A 13,245-nucleotide genomic window follows, 5' to 3' on the forward strand; every position below is an offset into this window, starting at 1 on the left:
CATGATAAATGTTACTGTAATCCATAACTAAATAATTTGTCCTAAACTACTGAAATGTCATCTTAAATTAATCGTAGCAAATTTAAGCCGTACACTAAAATGTCACAGTCATTTTTAAGCTGTTACAATAATAAATATTTTTACATTTATTAACAAATTTAAAGGTCACATTGAAATGTATGAGAAATGTACAAATTTAAACACAAACACATTATTAGATAGCCCTTTCAAGGCCAGAAATGTGAGGAAAAACAATAACTTAATAGACTAATAAAGCATATGCTTAACCTTTCAATCGTTGAAGCTTTTTAAATTCGTGTTATGAGTTGTTATTTAAAAAATATTTAAATAACAAGACCTATTCTATAATATTTCATGCTTTTTGCATAGCCTGACAATGCCAGTTTAGGTGAAATATTTATAATAAGGTGGGGAAAGTTGGGAAACTTTTTCATTAAATTTTCTCGTCCCATTTGGTACTAAACAAAGAACATTCAAAGAATTATAAAACCGTATCCTCATAGCTTCCATAGACCGTTGTTATGTGTTTAAAACACAATCAGGATATTTAGATATTATATGCTAAAGGTATCCCATCATCTTCCTCCACCCTACTATCGCTTTTTATTATACAACTAGTTAGACTTGATTTTTGTCTGTTATGTGTTACTAGCACCGAATCCTAAAATAATGTTATTAGGAAATGCACCATATGGTATAGAAGCCATTTTCTGGTCTGTTTAAAGTGGAATTTAAACTACTTAAATAGATCATGTAATATAATGTGACCTATTTAATGACAGACAGTTTACAGTCAAAATACATTTGAGATTTGGGAATACTTTCTTTTAAATGCAATATTATTATTATATACATATATATATATATATATTTACTTGTTTTACAAAATGAATACCAATTACAATTATTATGTAACTCTTTTTTGAATATATAATATTTTTAATATATAAATCAATTTGTGATAAAAATTATATATATAGTGTAAAACAGAACAGTTAAAATATGCTACCCTGCCATAATAAAACAAGCAATTTGGTTCAAACATGGTAAAAAAATGGAAAGTAGATATATATATGCTACACCAATGTGTACAAAAATGCTGTACTTAATATATATATATATATACCAGGACAAATTATTAATAGGAATTACGAAAAAAAGCATTAAAAAATGTAATTAGAATTTTATTAACAACAGTTGTATTTCTGCATCAACCATTTTCTTTTTGTTTTCGAAAATTTGTGTTTTGTAATACAATTTCTGTTTTGTTCCAGCTGGTACGTTGGGTCAATACATACATACATACATACAAAAATCAATATATGTCAGGTCATCTATTACTGTTAACATTTTGATAAGAGCGCATAGGCACTCGTTTGACCTTGTTGTGGACCCTGGTGTGCAAATATTCAACTATTTTGAGATGTTTCAAGGGCATACGAGTATGCTGTATCTGTTTAGGTATTTATATATTATACATACACAGTATAACTGAACAGCTGTTTCATAATGTCAACTTATATACCACATAACTCATTTTATTAAGTACACTGTACAAACTATTGTGTTGTACAGTAACACCACTGATGTTATTTGCTGTAGACTGTATTACTATTTAGTTTGGTAAACTATTTTTTACAGTGTGTTTTCGTTTTGTCTTTATTAAGTTATCTAATTTAAAAGGACACACACATATATATATATATATATAAAGAATTTTTTTATTATTTTTTAAACTACAATATTAGCATAGGGTATTTTATATTTCTAAACAACAGTTTTTAAACAGCTATTGCAATGCTATATTAATTACCAAAATAACACAGTTACCTCTTGCAGTTTAAAATTTAAAAATTAAAACTTAATAAAACAAGCCAAAACAGGACTACAAAATAATCTAGTAATAACACTACATTATTACAGTCTCGATTTCTGTAATAATCAAATAAATTGTTCTGAATTAATTTCATGATAAATGTGACAGAAATAATAAGCAGAGCGAACATAATAGGATTAAACGTGTGTTCAAATCATAACTATGCCATGTATTATTATGGTTTTAAGATTACTGGTTCAGCCAAGTACGACATCCTCTCTAATCTACAAGTATTATGATGTCATAAACTTAAGTGACAGGATTTATATCTTAGCCCAAAATTGTAATCTACAGTCGTGCATTTTTTCAAAAAAAAGAGAATTTGAAAAAAAAGAGAATTATTTAAGAATTTGAAAATTTACATTTTTTAAAATTACAATAAGATTCAAAATCGTATAATTTCAGATCACTTTTAAACGCAAAATTAATTTAAAAGTTGCATGGCAAAATATCAATTTCTTCTACTTTTTATTGTATATATAAGTAAATAAGTTATGTTGAATTAATACGCTCAAGTTCTTAATTTCAAATTTCAAATTTTTTCACGAATTGCAAACAAATAATAATAGTTTAAAGTGCCACATACAATTTCACACACTTAAAACTAATATAAAATTTTTTGCACTAATTTTCCAATTAATACCTAATTATTAGCATTGTTATGTAAAGTGGCATACAAAGTGTGTCGAAATGAGTTTAAAATAGATTAATGTTATTGTAATGCAGCGAGGCATATTATATACCTGTTGTTTTTGCTGGTGGTCATCTATAAATGCATTGTTTTCGTTTTCGTTGGCAATATGGAGTCTAGAATATCTGTCTTTGTCTTTTTTATGGTTTAAACCATTTTGAAGAAGGTTCTGTATAATAAAAAGATAGTTTTATAGGCTATAAATTTAATAAACTGTATTTAAACTGCACTTTAACAATGTCGCACCAGATTTTACCCTGCTGTTAGGTGTCTATACAAACAAGGAGAAACAAAGTATATTGCATTCGTCACATTAATCAATGAAGTTCCCTATGTTTGACAACTATGAGTGTAACTGTATTTTAACAATGTCACTCCAGATTTTACCCTGCTGTTAGGTGTCTATACAAACAAGCAGAGCTAAAGTATATTGCATTCACCACATTAATCAACGAGGTTTCCTATGTGCAACAACTATGAGTGTAACCACATTTTAGCAATGTCGGCCCAGATTTTGACAAAAACTAAATAGTATGACTCATATTATAATATCACTTACATTTCTTAAGAGTTTATCAGCTTTTGCTTTAGCCTGGGGGTCATTTAGTTCGTTTTTCATTTCCACGATTCGGTTTCTGGTGGCTGAGATAAAATCTCGTCGAGCAGACAACTCAGATCCGTCTATTCGGAACTTGGCGGGGTTGCATTCGACGATGCGTGAAGATGGGGTTAAGGGGTCAATATATTGATACGGATGAATGGTTTTTGAAAGTCGGTTAAATTTTGGGGGCGGTTAATGGGTTATGTAGCATTGCCGTTAAAATGAGACATCATAAGGGGTGTAATTAAGTGTCTTCCCCAAGGACATATACGCCCACAATGGTAGCAACACCAAGATTTGAACCTGTATCCATTGTTCTAAAGGCATGCCATTAAATAAATAAAAGAATAAGTACTAGTTTTATATGGATGAGATCATAAAACATGACATTTTTAGGCCAGAGTTGGTCCAACACTGCATTAAAACTGGTAATATTACACCATAACTAGTTAAAACTATAATAAATTTTGTCCAGAGTTGGCCCATTACCCAAGCAATAACATAAAAACTAGTACAAATACTAAAAAACTAGTACAAATACATAAAAACTAGTACAGTACAAATACAACTAGTACTAGTACAAATACATAAAAACTAGTACAAATAAATAGCTTAAGTTTAAAATTATAATAAATATTTAAAGGATATCAATTGTTTCGTCTAAATCTTCTAAATCCCACTCAATGCTTCGGAGCCCGTTTCGTAAATCGTTGCTAACTTTATCGTAGTCTCCACGCTTCATTGATTTCGTCTCGTTTAGCATGTCTCGCCACCGGGAGTGCAATTCCCGACAATTGTTTATGGATTTTTCTACCTCGCTAAAAAAAAACATTTTTTTTTAATCTTTAGTGAATTTATTTATTTACATGTGTTTGTGTTTCGTAGACAAATACTCGGTTTATAAATTAATATAACACATAATAACAAATATAGTATCACAATTTTACCTTTTCACAACAAAAAATGGATCTTCTACTGACATTTTGGCACTTTTATCACAGTTTCCTTGAAACGACTCTTATGGCAACACAGAAGAAATTGTCACAGCTTGCAGTTACACTCTATGTTTTTTTCTCGATAAAACTCAATAATAAATAAAACCTAGTAAACACATGGCTAAAAATCTGTAAAATAATAAAAATAGCTAATTGCTGCTTAAACAGTGAAAATAAAAGTCATTATAACACGGATGTTCTTTTTCATACACCTTGTTCCCGCTTATGAGTTACCACCTATGTAACTTTGTTAGTTAATCTTTTTTTACTGTATGGCTGACAATCTAGACAACCAATTAGTTACCACTGGGTTGATTAAAGCAATTGCCAACAAGTGCCTTGCACAAGGAAACTTACGCCTACAATGGTAATGAGTAATGACTACAAGTAGGGATGCACATTACAGAATAATTAGGTATTCTAGGATATCCTAGAATACTTTAATTCGAATCTAGAATTCCGAATCTAGAATTTCGAATCTTTTTATATTTTTAGGAAAAAAAAAATTTTACCCACAAAAGTCAGTTTATTGACCCTTTCATAACAGCCTTGTTGGATCTTGACTTGTAAAATGATCAAAAATTGTACTATTGGGTAGTTTTTGCGTTATGAAACGTATAGCAGGCTATTAAAAGACGTTACGAAACGTTTACTCTCGAAAGTCCCACAAACACAAAAATATTTTTTTTCAAAATTAATAACTTTCAAAAATTGTTAATATAGTATATGAGATGACGTGTAATGACGTCATTAAACAGAATACCGAATCCCGTAAATAGATTCGAATACAAAAGGATTCGAATCTCATGGATTCGAAATTCTGTAATGTGCATCCCTAACTACAAGCCTTCTGAGATACACTAACATTTTATTCCCAAACTAAACCAATGCTGCAAAACAACAACAAAACAGGTTTCCGACAACTAAGTCATTAATTGGATCAAATTACAAAAGCCAGAGTTCAGAACATGTTACACAATTTTTCCAGTGCTTTGGCCCACCCCAGAGCATAAAACACACTTCAAAACATAAAAACAGACACTAAATTGAAATAGGATACTCCGTAGGGGTATTAGGCTTTAAGGCTACACCAATGTTTTAATGTATTTTCAAGACAGAAAAGGAAAATGGGTCAACTATAAATAGACACTTATGTTCTATGTACTTAACATAGGCGTCATGTTTTTTAACTTTTTTCTATTGAAGTCTGGGGTGACATTGTTAAAATACAGCTACACTCATAGTTGTCAAACATAGGGAACCTCATTGATTAATGTGGTGAATGCAATATACTTTGTCTCTGCTTGTTTGTATAGACACCTAACAGCAGGGTAAAATCTGAGATGACATTGTTAAAATACAGTTACATTTATAGTTGTCAAACATAGAGAACCTAATTGATTAATGTGGTGAATGCATTTGAACACTTTAATACACGATACACAAAACAAAAACAGATTATACGTAACTTTAAAATGATTACAACATCTATAGCTTAAACAAAACTCTATAAAGCCAAGTTTACTAAAAAATCTTACAAATACTGAAAAACAATTGCTAAAAATGTTCTAAAATCGAATGTAATGGACCAGTAGGCTATTATACTCTTTTGAAACTGGTTTAAAATTAACTGGAACCATTTTCCCAAAAGTTAAACTACTAAAAATTGACCTAAGCTAAACTTTAAGTCCATTTTAGCTGTTTCTATTGTTGTAAATCTTACTTTAGCCGTTTCCCTTAAAATAACTAAGAAAAGTTCTATATACTAAACTACACAAACATAATTTTTCATTCAATATTCCATTCTATACGGTTGACTAATAGATTTTTTCGCTGTTGTAAAATCGAACAAATAAATCACAAAAAGTAATTCTATAGGTTGACTAATAGACTTTTCAGTTGCTGTTCTATTGAAAACGAAACCAGTATCTAACTCCACAACACTAAACAGTACTTGATAGCAGGAGAAGCGTCCGAAACTGGAGACCGCCGTCTCGCGCGTCACTTATGGTATCACAAACCCCTTTGTTTCGTAAACTCGTTTCCTTTTGACGTCATAGACGTCTGCCACGCTTGACTGATTGCGACCTACGTCATAATTTGTTGGCTGTAAATACTGAATGCAAACACGAAGTCAAACTTTCGCGTTTTAGCACGGAAAACGTTATTCATATTTTAATCTCCGACTTAAACACCAAATACGGATTTGGTAGAGACCCCATGCTCACAGCCGAACGATTTTACGCGTATTTTGACACATTTTGAAGTAGTTTTTACAAGTAGTGTGTTTTTAACGACTGTCATTTTGCGTCTTATTTTTATTGTTTTATTAATTTGAAGACATAAATAATAAATTATGTTATTACTCATTTAAACAATAAATTCAGTAGAGACGGCAAAATTACTTACAAGCGATTTTATATAAAATAGCGACCGTTTTTTCGTGTAAAATTTACGCACATATTAATTTGGTTTCAAAAAATACTTTTTACTCTATAAGAGTTAATTCATGGCCTACCGTATTGTAGGTTTAGCAGCCACGCTTTTATTCGACACTTTTACTCAAGTTAACGAATATCGTTTTGCTGCTAAAATCATTTTCTTTGTTATTTTAATTAATCTGATCTTACTGTATTCGAAGATATAAATACAACGTATATTTCATACATTAAGGATTTCCAAGAGTTTTAAGCAATTTCCGGTAACTGGCATACAAAACAAGACACTTTATTACGTTATAATGACAGTTTACGACCGCATAATTAGATCAATGTCCCAATTACTATGGGAAATTACTAATTTACTTACTAATTCGTATTTATTCGTTCATTTACAATGGAAAAAACTCCAGAAATGGCAAACGGCGATACGACCTACCTACGCCAGCGGCATACAGGGAAAAAGTCAAAGTACTCGCCCAAGTCTAAGAAAAAACGGACAGAAGCAAAAGCGGGCGGGGACTTGAGCCCAAAAATTGAAAAACAGAAACTAAAATGTAATATTCAAACCGAAACGAAAAATGGTAAATATTATATAGGAATAATATTTGGTGATTTTTTAAGTCTATGTCGGTATTACTTAATTTCGTATTTTATCCATTAGCGTGTTATAACGAATGTCGTTTTACCGTTACTTCAAATATTTTCGCTTTTCTACTAACTTTTCCGATCTTCGTTACCGTTTTATTCTCGCATGGCAAAGGAACAACAGTCGTTATAACACGAGTATTATATTACCTCGTCTGTAACTTTCTGGGTGATTTTGTTACATAGTACGGTGGGGGAAAACGGGACACATTTAGCACAAAATATCCAAATATCCTGATCATGTTTTAAACATTTAACAACAGTCTATGGTAGTCGTGAGGATACGGTTTTATAATTCTTTGAATTTTATTCGTTTACTACCAAATGGAACAGGAAAAAAAGAATAAAAAGGTATCCCATCTTCCCCCACCCTACTATAATAGTAACAGTATTCCATAAAAAAAGACACGAGGTGTATGAATAAAACATCTGTGTTATAACGACTATCATTACCCCGACGTGCGATGATAAACAAGTTACATTCATTCATTATTCTTTTAGTTTCAGAATCTGAAAATGAATATCACCAGCAAAAAATACAACCAGATTTTGAGGCAGATATTCCAGCCCATTACGTAGTAGAGCAGACATGGTGTGAAAAATTATTTGAAATTTTGCACAATTTCATGTTCCATAATTCGCGTAAAACTGGATTTTACCGAATTCACCCTACCAAAGCAAAAGAGCTTTATTACGACATAGTCAGAGAGCAAGAGGAAGGGAGGAGAGACGCGTTTGAGCAAAGAGTAAACGAAGAGAGAAAGAAGAGGAGAGGGGAGAGCTTCCAGGAGGAAAAAACGAGGAGTGATTTTGAGATCGAAGAAAACAGAAGATTTGAAAAATTTTTCATTTTTATGACAGGATTGGTGATAGTCACTTGTTATCCTTTTGCGTTGTACGTTGCGCTTACTAAACAAACACACTGACTCATATAAAACTGTATTTTCATCTGAAACTTTATAAGAACTGACAAAGAAAAACTGCGTGTAAAAATAGCCAACAAAAAGAAAAAAAGTTAGATTTTCACAGCGTTTTAAACTAGGCTTAAAATGTCTGTTTTTACCATAAAATTAAAGTAAAATCTATTAAAAAACTGCTTAAAAACTAACAAATAGTAGAAAACTATAGAAAAAAGTTAAGTACTTGTAAAATCATAGAAAAATGTTTAAAAACCTTGTTTTATAAAAAACAAACAAAAATGGGTCAAACTGGAATAAACTTTGTTAAAAAAAAGAAAATAAAAATTAAAAAACAAACAAAAATTCAAACTGAAATACCGCTCTCTGGCACCATCTGGTAAGCAGAGTTGCTCTTCTCAAACAGGGAAGAGACGGGGGCAAGCGGTTGATCTTCTGGCGGTGTTTTACCAGTTTCATTATCAGGATTAGGCGATGTTATATTTATACTAATTTCTTTTTCATACTCTTCTCGTAACCTGAAAAAAAGTTCAGAGACAAATAATAAACGTAAAAGTTAATGAATGTAACTTATTTATCTTCACGTGGCGGGGCAACGACAGTTATAACATAGGTGTTGTGTTTCTTTAGGCCCTGTTTTTTTATGAGTTGCTTTATTAAGTAACATTGTAGGTGATTGTATTTTTATTTTTTATTTCTATTTTTTTTTTTAATGGCTGGCACTTTAAACAACCCATTAGTGACCACTGGTATGGAGCAATTGCCATTAAGTGTCTTTCTCAAGGACACATCTGCCAATAGCATTAGCACAACCTTCTTTTATTATATAAATCTAACATACCTTTTCAGATATTCTTTTAAAGCTTCACTGCTTAACTTAGAACTTCTAGAGACTTGAAGTAATTTTGTGGCAAATCTAGAAAATTGGAATATATCATAACTGTATAATATTTAAAACCTTTTAAAACTAATGGTCACAGTGCTGAGATTTATTCTATATGTGTGAGGTCTATTAGAGTCTAAGATTATCTCAATACCTAGATGTATATATAGTAGGGTGGGGGAAAATGGGACGACTTTAGCACATAATATTCAAATATCCTGATCGTGTTTTAAACAATCAACAACCGTCTATGGGAGTCGTGAGGACACAGTTTAATAATTCTTTGAATGTTCTTTGTTTACTAGCAAATGATACGAGAAAATAGAATCAAAAGGTGTCCCATCTTTCCCACCCTTCCATATATACATAGATATAAGTATGAATGAATATCACTTATGCCCACATGGCTGTGAAACAGCAGTGCCTACTTACGAGTTACCATGTATGTAACTTTGTGAATGGCAGTTCTTCACATAAGTTAGATTCATTCATTCATATAGTACCCCAATAATTCACCTGTAGTCAGCGTTGTCCTTTTTCCTCTCAGCAGTTGTAACAATATCAGCCGTATCTGAAGTCTCTTGCATACTGGCTGCTATTTCCCGCGCTTGTGACATCACAGAGGATGGAAAATTGAACAATTCAGCTAACTGTAGACCTGGAATATAATATATTTATTTCATGTAATGCCTAAAAGAATGAATTTAACCTATTTAAGCCTGATTGAATGTAAGTTATTCATCCTTGCATGGAAGGTTATGATAGTCGTTAAAACACGGGTGTTCTGTTTCATACACCTTGTGACCACTTTAAAGCTATGAATGATTGAATGAAGAACATAACCTATTTATCCTTGCATGGTGTGGCAACTAAAGTCGTTATAACACAAGTGTTCAATTACAAAAACTTTATGACCGCTTTCAAGTTACAATGTATGTAACTTTGTGGGTTAGTTTTTAATTTATAGTTGATCATTTAGACAACCAATTAGTTAACACAAAAAAGCCGACATGACGTGTATGAAACAGAACACCCGTGTTATAAAATTTATAGGCTTATTTAATTTATATTAGTATATTTATGTAGTCCTAAATGAGATCCCAATTTGAGATATCATTTATATTCATATTAAAAACATATTTAAAGTTAACAAAATTTTACCGTAATGTTTTTCTTCTGTGTGTCCTTTTGACAAAACATAAGTGTAACTTACTTTTCGTAAACTGCCTTTCGCAGATACTATGTGTTGTATCTAAAAAGACACTCATGTTATAACTTAAAAGTGAGCATGAGGTGTATGAATACACCATGTGTGTCTGGTGTATAAAAAGACAACCATGTTATTACTTGATAGTGAGCATAAAGTGTATGAATACACAATGTGTATCTGGTGTAAAAAAACACCCATGTTATAACTCAACAGTGAACATGAGGTGTATGAATACACCATGTGTGTCTGGTGTATAAGAAGACTCCCATGTTATAACTTGACAGTGAGCATGAAGTGTATGAATACACCATGTGTGTCTGGTGTATAAGACGACACCCATGTTATAACTCGACAGTGAGCATGGGGTGTATGAATACACCATGTGTAGTGTGTCTAGTGCATAAGAAGACACTGATATGCCTATGTATTTTTAGGCAAGACACTTAAAATACGTTCTCAAACCCAGTGGTCACTAATAGGTTGTAGCACTCTGGATGTTGGTAAAGGGGCCAACTCTCGCCTAAACCTCAGCTCCCATGGCATGCCATGCTGTAGTATCTTACCCATATAGAATATAAAACAGATAAAAAGACAAAACATACCTGCATATGATAATTTTCCACGTTGGGGTAAATTGTCTCCAAACGACACAACTCAAGAAAATGAGTTGCAAAAAATGTGAAAGACTGAAAATTAAAAACACATTTCAGATTTTTACAGCCGTTATTGTAATTGAATAGATGAATAGATGTCACTTAATTATCCAATGGCAGTCGTTATAACACAGGTGTTATGTTTCATACACCTCACGCCTGTTTACGTGTTATCACATATGTAACTTTGTCGGTCACTATTTAATACAATCCAAAAGGGGCCACTAGGTTACAGCAATTGCCATTATTTATAAAAAAACAAGTTAGTGGTCACTAATGGGTTGTCAAAAAAAAAAAAAATAAATAAATAATCACCTACAAAGTAACATACATGGTAACTCGTAAGCTGACAGGCGTATAAACACCCGTGTTATAACGACTGTCTTTCCGGCAACAGGAGCATAAAGTAAGTTACATTTATTCATTCAAACACGCCCGTAATGATAGCAGCATCAAGTCTTGAACCCATAACCTTTCAGCTACAGCCAAACCACTGTACCATAGACAGTTATTATAACACTAAATACCTTTTGAACTAGCAGGAATTCTGAAATAGCCCAACATAGTCCAATTCCTTCTTCAGTTGATGTACCGCGGCCTAATTCATCGATTAGAATTAAACTGTTGCCTTCGCAGTTTTGTAAGATGTAGTTTATCTGGGGGGAGGGGCGTGTAAATATGATGGACCTTGTGCTCGCTGTCGAGGTATAACGGAAGTTGGATTTTATTATACGCCAGACACACATGGTGTATACATGTTCACTGTTGAGTTATTACGAGGGTGTCTTCCTATACACCAAACACACATGGTGTATTCATACACCTCATACTTACTGTCAAGTTATAACATGGGTGTCTTCTTATACACCAGAAACACATGGTGTATTCATACACCTCATGCTCACTGTCAACCCCCAAACCTCTTTCATCTCGAGCACAAACGTAGAAGAGTTCGTCTCCATGTCGTCATCACTTCCGATCCTCGAGAAGATTTGATCCGAGATGCGGAAAGATGCAAAGTCAGCTGGGACGAAACATCCGATCTGTGCCATCACCTGGAAATGAACAAATAAATAAAAAATTTACCAAATGGTGATTGTATCCAATTAATTGATGAATATATATTTAATTCGTTTGTAAATATAAATAAATAAATGTAACTTATTTATTCTTGCATGACGGAGCAACAATAGTGGTTATAACACCGGTGTTCTGTTTTATACACCTCGTGCCCGCTTACGAGTTATCATATATGTAACTTTTTGGGTGATTATTTTTTAATACATGGCCAACAATTTAGACAATCCAAAAGGTGGAGCAATTGCCGTTAGGTTCTTTACCCCAAAAATGTAGTGTAACTAAAAAAGAAATTTCCTAAAACTTTAAGAAAAAAACCCTACCTGTAATAACGCTATCATTTTCAAATAAGTTGACTTGCCACTCATATTTGGTCCCGTAATCACGCTAAAGTTGGTCCCATCAGCTGCGTATATGTTGTTTGGGACCAAAGATGGCAGCACACGATCCAACACAGGGTGCCGACCACTTTTAACTGCCAGAGTGTCCGTAAATTCGGGACGAACTAAAAAATGTTGTTTTACAAAGTTTTTAAGATATTTTATTTATCCTTGCATGGCCGGCAAACGATAGTTGTTGTTACACAGATGTTCTGTTTTAAATTGTAAATAAATTAATATTTTTTTAATAAGAAGCATATTTTTTTTAAGAAACCACTGGATTGGAGCAATTGTCGTTAAGTGTCTTGCCCAAAAACATATACGCCCACAATGGTAGCAGCGACGAGCCTTGAACCCATTACCTCTAGGCTATAGGCAGGCACACAAACTAAATTATCAACGGCCTTAAAAATAAGTAAACATCTATATATATATATATATATAAAAGTACCTACCACAATCAGTAACTGTTCTAACATGAGCAAATGACATAAGCATATCTAGTGTAGATACAATCTCAGATAGGTTGTATAAACATCCTATACAAGTCCGCACTTCTGATAAGAGTTCTGTTACAAGACTGTGGGAAAAAAGAAAGGTATTGTTAATACACAAAGCAGTTATCTAATATATATCAAATAAAATGAATCATAAATGTAACTTGTTTATTCTCACGTGGCCAAATAACAGTCGTTATAACACAGGTGTTCTGTTTCATACACCTTGTGCTTGCTTACAAGTTACCACGTATGTAACTTTCTGGGTTAATTATTTATTTATTTTTATATATGGCTGACACCTTGGACAAACCATAAGGGACCACTGGGGTTAGAGCAATTACTTAGCAGGTTTATG

General features: G+C 32.5%; 4 protein-coding genes across 5 annotated transcripts in view; 1 reads left to right on the plus strand and 3 right to left on the minus strand.

Annotated features, from left to right (window-relative positions):
* Window positions 1–13,245, minus strand: part of LOC101242471 — a 357,398-nt gene that overhangs the window by 11,198 nt on the left and 332,955 nt on the right. The gene's annotated exons all lie outside the window — the stretch shown is intronic.
* LOC100175520 (syntaxin-6-like) lies at window positions 2,542–4,315 on the minus strand. Its single transcript, XM_002126339.5, has 4 exons — window positions 4,137–4,315; window positions 3,838–4,007; window positions 3,148–3,305; window positions 2,542–2,757 (listed from the first exon to the last, which is right to left on the minus strand). The coding sequence occupies exons 1-4, from the start codon at window positions 4,169–4,171 to the stop codon at window positions 2,557–2,559; spliced, it is 564 nt and encodes a 187-aa protein (XP_002126375.2). The 5' UTR covers window positions 4,172–4,315; the 3' UTR covers window positions 2,542–2,556.
* On the plus strand, window positions 6,762–8,199 carry LOC104266361. The gene is made up of 2 exons (XM_009862331.3): window positions 6,762–7,206; window positions 7,772–8,199. The coding sequence occupies exons 1-2, from the start codon at window positions 7,020–7,022 to the stop codon at window positions 8,194–8,196; spliced, it is 612 nt and encodes a 203-aa protein (XP_009860633.2). The 5' UTR covers window positions 6,762–7,019; the 3' UTR covers window positions 8,197–8,199.
* The window catches only part of LOC100185722 (mutS protein homolog 4-like), an 8,876-nt gene continuing 3,826 nt past the window's right edge, over window positions 8,196–13,245 (minus strand). Inside the window, exons 8-16 of the mRNA XM_026837328.1 lie at window positions 12,846–13,014; window positions 12,334–12,515; window positions 11,854–11,988; window positions 11,461–11,589; window positions 10,883–10,966; window positions 10,232–10,322; window positions 9,587–9,728; window positions 9,029–9,103; window positions 8,196–8,705 (exon numbers count right to left, since the gene is read on the minus strand). Coding sequence (XP_026693129.1) covers window positions 8,534–8,705; window positions 9,029–9,103; window positions 9,587–9,728; window positions 10,232–10,322; window positions 10,883–10,966; window positions 11,461–11,589; window positions 11,854–11,988; window positions 12,334–12,515; window positions 12,846–13,014 — 1,179 coding nt within the window. The 3' untranslated portion in view covers window positions 8,196–8,533. The remainder of the gene's footprint in view (window positions 8,706–9,028; window positions 9,104–9,586; window positions 9,729–10,231; window positions 10,323–10,882; window positions 10,967–11,460; window positions 11,590–11,853; window positions 11,989–12,333; window positions 12,516–12,845; window positions 13,015–13,245) is intronic.

Source organism: Ciona intestinalis, chromosome 13, assembly GCF_000224145.3.
Source record: "Ciona intestinalis chromosome 13, KH, whole genome shotgun sequence".
Classification (NCBI taxonomy): domain Eukaryota; kingdom Metazoa; phylum Chordata; class Ascidiacea; order Phlebobranchia; family Cionidae; genus Ciona; species Ciona intestinalis.